This window comes from Gymnogyps californianus, chromosome 17 (genome assembly GCF_018139145.2).
Source record: "Gymnogyps californianus isolate 813 chromosome 17, ASM1813914v2, whole genome shotgun sequence".
Lineage (NCBI taxonomy): Eukaryota > Metazoa > Chordata > Aves > Accipitriformes > Cathartidae > Gymnogyps > Gymnogyps californianus.
Genome location: NC_059487.1, coordinates 6,830,469 through 6,835,402, shown reverse-complemented (window position 1 = coordinate 6,835,402; position 4,934 = coordinate 6,830,469). Strand labels below are relative to the sequence as shown.

Below are 4,934 nucleotides of genomic sequence, written 5' to 3'. Positions count from 1 at the left end.
CCCCATGTGCTCTGTCCCCAGGGGCGGCCGGGACAGGGCTGACCTCCAGCCCTTTGCCCTCTCCTGCGCAGGGGAGCATGAGAACATCCTGGGGGCCCGGCAGTTCCCACCCGGCGGGAGGGCTTGGCTCGGCTCGGCACGGGACAGCGGGTCCCCGTAAGGAGTGGGCTCAGCGGCGGCTGGGTGAGCTGTGTCGCCTTTGCCCACAAGTGGTGGCTTAGTGTGAAAGCGTCTGGCAAAGGGGCAGGTTTGGTGGGAGCCAGGGAAGGCTCCCGTAACCCATGAGCTCTGTGCAAGGGGGTAGGCAGCGGTGGTACACGATTCTTGTGTGCCAGCTGATCAGAGGAGGGGGAATCCTCTTCTTTGGAAACATAATTGAAGAGCAAACACCACGGGCTGGTCCTCATCTCCCGGCGAGTGGGTTTGGTGGCTGGAGCTCTGCGCCCTGCACATCGCAGGGGTCGGGCGAGTTGGTCCCATGGGGACCACACGTCCTGGCTTGCACATTTAGGAGTTTCTCAGCGCTTTGGGAATCCTGCCTGTGGCAGGGCTTTCTTTGCAGTGGATTTGCTGGCTATAGGGAATTGGGAAAGGTTCAAGTTTGAAGCTTCATCTTCCTCTGCTAGGACTATGAGATGAGTCTGTAAGCAGTTTGTGTACCCTGCACACGAGCTCACGGTTTCGGCACGGAGCAGCAGCCTGCCAGAAAAGATGAACAATTACCAGCACATGGTTTGCTGGATCCTACCATGGCCGTTGTGCCATGACTGATGTCTGAAAGAGGAAAAGCTCCCCTTCTCTCTGAGAGAAGTCCCAACCTTGCTGCTCGCTGCTGGGCAGTGGGAGGAGAAGTCAGCTGGGAGGAGAAGTCAGCTGGGATGAGACAGCTGATTTCCACACAAGGGATGGTGATACCCCACGTTCCATGTGATGCTAGTTCCATCTTCGTCAGTCCATATGTCATTGACTCATTTTTTTCAGCTATGTGTCATGCAAATAAGCCTTCTCTGCAACAACAGTAAGATCAGAAGTGTAAAGCCCAAGCAGTGCTGTGCATCCCAGCTCTGTCCTGTAGTGGGGTTGTTCCCCGGGCTTCACACACCAGGTTTGCCCACTCACTTCAGGAGTTGTCAGCATTGCTGATCTGAATTGCCTTAAAATGTCTTTTTTTTTTTGAGTCCTGGCTCTCTGGTGCCAGCTGCCTTGGTTTCCTATCCTGTGTCTCCCAGCAGCTGCATCCAGGATCCTCTCTCAGAGCAATAAGGCACTGGAGCATGGAAAGTTTTCGAGCAAGACTGGGGCACCTCTCTGCTGCTGGGTATGTAGTGTCTGCTTTAATCCCTCTCCTTCCCTCTGTCTTGATAGCTGTTGAATGGCCTTTTTCCACTGAAAAACCTCCTTTGCTAGTCAAAATTGTCCCTCAAAGGGTAACTGAGGCTGCTGTCAGGTGGGGGAAGAAGGGGATCGCCTGGCTATGTTTAATCCTGGGGAGAGGCTCCTTCTCCCCACCAGGTTTTCTGGTCTCTGGAGAGTCACTCCAGATGTGAGGCCTGAGAAATGATATTCCTTCCCAAACGTTTGTTTTCATTAGACATTTAAATAGCTTTATGGGACAGTTCATCCTGTCTGCAGTGGCCAAATTCTTATCCTTGGAGATTTCCTCTGGCACTAGAGCTTTAGTGTGAAACTGTTTTCTCTGATCAGTTCTGTATGTGTCACGCTTAAACCTGCAGATTTTTGTTTGGTCTCCCCTTAAGAGGCAGGGAGAGCAGAAACTCCCATTCAGCTGCCTCTTATTCATTGAATACCTTGTAATTACAGAGCTGGTCTAACAATTTCCACAGCAGCCAGGAGCCTCCTCTTTCTCCCTCCAGCATCCTCTAAATAACCACTAAAGCCGCTCTTAGCCACTGCCAACGAGTTGACCCCTCTGAAAGACTTTATTATGATTTTTATAGAATAATACAATGCTTTCCTGTGCTTGCATTAGAGGAGGAGCAGTCGCATTGTACTTGGTATTTGATCTTTCAAGAAATGCCTTGAACTTCCCTGTCCTGCATGCTTCCAGGGAAGATCTCAGTCCCAGCTACTCAGGTTAGCAGAGAAGTAGAGAAGAGTGAGACCAGTGGCACTCAGAGAAGGACATTACAAAGATCCATGAGTGATCATCTCGCAAAAGCCCCCTAATTAGTGCATTTCCATACTTCCTCTGCTAACACCCAGGTACTTGTTCTTTTTACAGGATGAGAGCCCGTGTCTACTGTGAAGACTTTCTGTTCCCAAAGGTATGCAGGACCGCAGCAGACCTATGGTCAGTTTACTCCAAGCCTGTCCCAGCAAACAGCAGAGAGCTGTGGACCCTGTTTCTGCAGTGTTCCTGTGTTACAGCGGTGATAGGAGGCCTCTTTTACAACTGGATGTTTGCTTCCCTGGAGTACTCCTGGCATCTCTCCATTGCAATGGCCATCTCCTTCAGTCTGCTCCTTCTCCTGACCCTTTTCTTGGTGCATCCTGCCCGTTGTGTCTTCAGTATGATCATGCCTACGTTAGGTACCAAACAAGGCCGGAAGCTTCTCTTGTCAACCTGCGTCATGATAGTAGTGGTTAACGTAACACCAAACATTATAAGCAACATTAAAACCATACTGCAGGTTATTAAGTGCATCTGCAAGAATTCCTCTGAGAGTCTTTTGAACTCAACTGCTCTGCTAGAGACAGCTTCCTGGGAGTTTGGGGATGCAATCCAAGAAACCGTTCATTCCATTAATATTTATAGGCCTATGAATGGACATTTTCAGTTTTCATTGCTTAAGAACAGCTCCTTGATTTACCAACAAATGCACCTTGCTGGTGAGAAAATCGGGAGGGACTTTTTGGCTGTTGAGATACTGGTCAAAGACTCTGTACGAGTAGGCAACAAGCTGGTTGCTGGATTCTCCATGCTCTATCTCTGTTTTGAGTCCACCTGGTATTTGAAAAATTATCTCACCAACCTCCGCTTTGACAATTTTTACATCACCAAGAAGCTGGAGTGTTTAGCTGTGGACAGAAAAACAGCTCATCTGCTGGTGGGCTCATCCAAAAACCTCATTCGACCAACAGGCTTGAAGTTGTCCCGGGAAGAAGTGATGCTGTGCCTTGTGCAGGCCATGCTCCTCACTGTGGCCCTGATGCTGATGCTGGTGGTCGTGGCGATGGACCACTTCGCGTTCAGTGTGGCAGACACCGCAGTGAGAAAGGCAGCTCAGTTCTCCATGGTGCCCGTCGCTCTTGGCATCAAATACAGGGTAAGTAAGTGCTGGGGTCCCCTGTCCTTCCCTGCGCGGGGACCCCACTGTGTATCACATCATAGGAGGCAGCGGTGGAGATTGCAGTCTTTGTAGCCTTATTTACATGATCCTTACTTCCCTCCCCAGCAGCCAGCTGGACAAGCAACGTAACAGGCTTGGGGAGGAGGCGGTAGAGGCACAACCTCAGTTGCTCCTTCCAGTGCATCAAATAGCATATACCCGCTCCAAATTACAGCCCCTTGGGAGCAAGGAGGGGAGCAAATAGTGCCTCACGCTGCAAAAACACTGCTAGCACGTGGCAGTCAGACATCCCCATACCTCCAGGTCCCTTCCCTAGGCAGGGTGAACGAACAGGCATCCGTGTGGCACTGTCCCCCCGCCACAGTGTGGGTGCAAGCACAAAAGGAAGGGGGAAGCAGATGAATACACGTCTCGGCTGTCAGGATGTCTCTTCGTCTTATTGCACTGGCAGTTCTTTAAGGAGAAAGCCCTGCTCACTGGCTTTGTTGTCACCCTGTGCAATCCTTTTCACAAACCTCCCCAGTTTCTATTTTAGTATCCTTTATCTGAACTAGTTCTGGTTTAGTTTTTTAGCTTTCCTCTTCTACCGTGCAGCCTGCCTCCCTCCCCAGCCCCAGAGTTCCTTAGCAAAGATACCTGCTTATGATGAATATACAGTATCAGGGCTTTAAAAAACCCTCTAATATTGAAATATGCAACCACTAATACTGCTGTCTGGGTTATGTCTTTCACTGTAAATCTCACACAGCGAATACCTGTTATGATCTCTATAACAGCAGCTAAAGATGACAGGACTGGGTCTCACCGTGCGAAGTACTCAGTGCCTACACATCATGCTGTTATTCTCGCTCAGCCTGAAGTGTATATGCACTTCAGTGTCCTTCTCTTAATGCACCCAAACAAGCTGTAATGGTGATTACACACCCCCAGGCTGATGTTTTTGTAGTAACGAGTTGATTTTTGTTTGTTCATACCCCATTTAACTTTTAACTCTCTTTATTTCAGGCTAAAATAGGGTTCCTGCCCTTTCTTTTGAAACTTTTACAGCGTCCTTATGAAGAACTACCACTTCAGGACTTTGAAAGAAGCTACCACCATTATCTGACCTTCAGCTCTGCCCACTGCAGGATCAGCCCCCCAATGCCTCCCAACCCCTCTGTGCTGCTCGTTGTGGGGCTGCTCTTCTGCATCCTCTACGCCACTGTATTCCTGGAAACCTATGCACACCGCCTGTGCAGAAAAATCGCAGGCTCCTTCTTTGAGAGCTGGGAGGAGAAGCGAGCACTTTACCTCTACAAGAAGCTGTCCAGGAAGCACAAGGAGGAGCAAAACTGTGTGAGAAACTAAGGGTACTTTTGGAAATACAGGGGATGCCTAAGACCTGTGGCAGTGGCTGGGCACAGGCTTCTGCAATGGGATCACGCATTTAATTTTCCAGAGTCAGAGAAGTGTTTGGAGTCTGGGGAAAAATATTTGCCAAAAAAAAAAAAAGGTGAAATGTCACATTTTGCATTAATTTGAGAAAAATGGGCTAAATTTACTTCCCTTTTTTTTTTCTTTTTTTTTTTAATCTAGAAGGTCTGGAGTCAGCTGTTCCCAGAATGGTGGGAGGTAGCTCATATG

At 49.1% G+C, this 4,934-nt stretch overlaps 1 protein-coding gene across 1 annotated transcript; it reads left to right on the top strand.

Moving 5' to 3' along the window:
* The first annotated feature begins 1,274 nt into the window (after window positions 1-1,274).
* OCSTAMP (osteoclast stimulatory transmembrane protein) lies at window positions 1,275-4,658 on the top strand. The gene is made up of 3 exons (XM_050907633.1): window positions 1,275-1,318; window positions 2,243-3,287; window positions 4,317-4,658. Exons 1-3 carry the CDS (start codon window positions 1,275-1,277, stop codon window positions 4,656-4,658), a joined length of 1,431 nt encoding a protein of 476 aa, XP_050763590.1.
* Window positions 4,659-4,934: the final 276 nt, after the last annotated feature.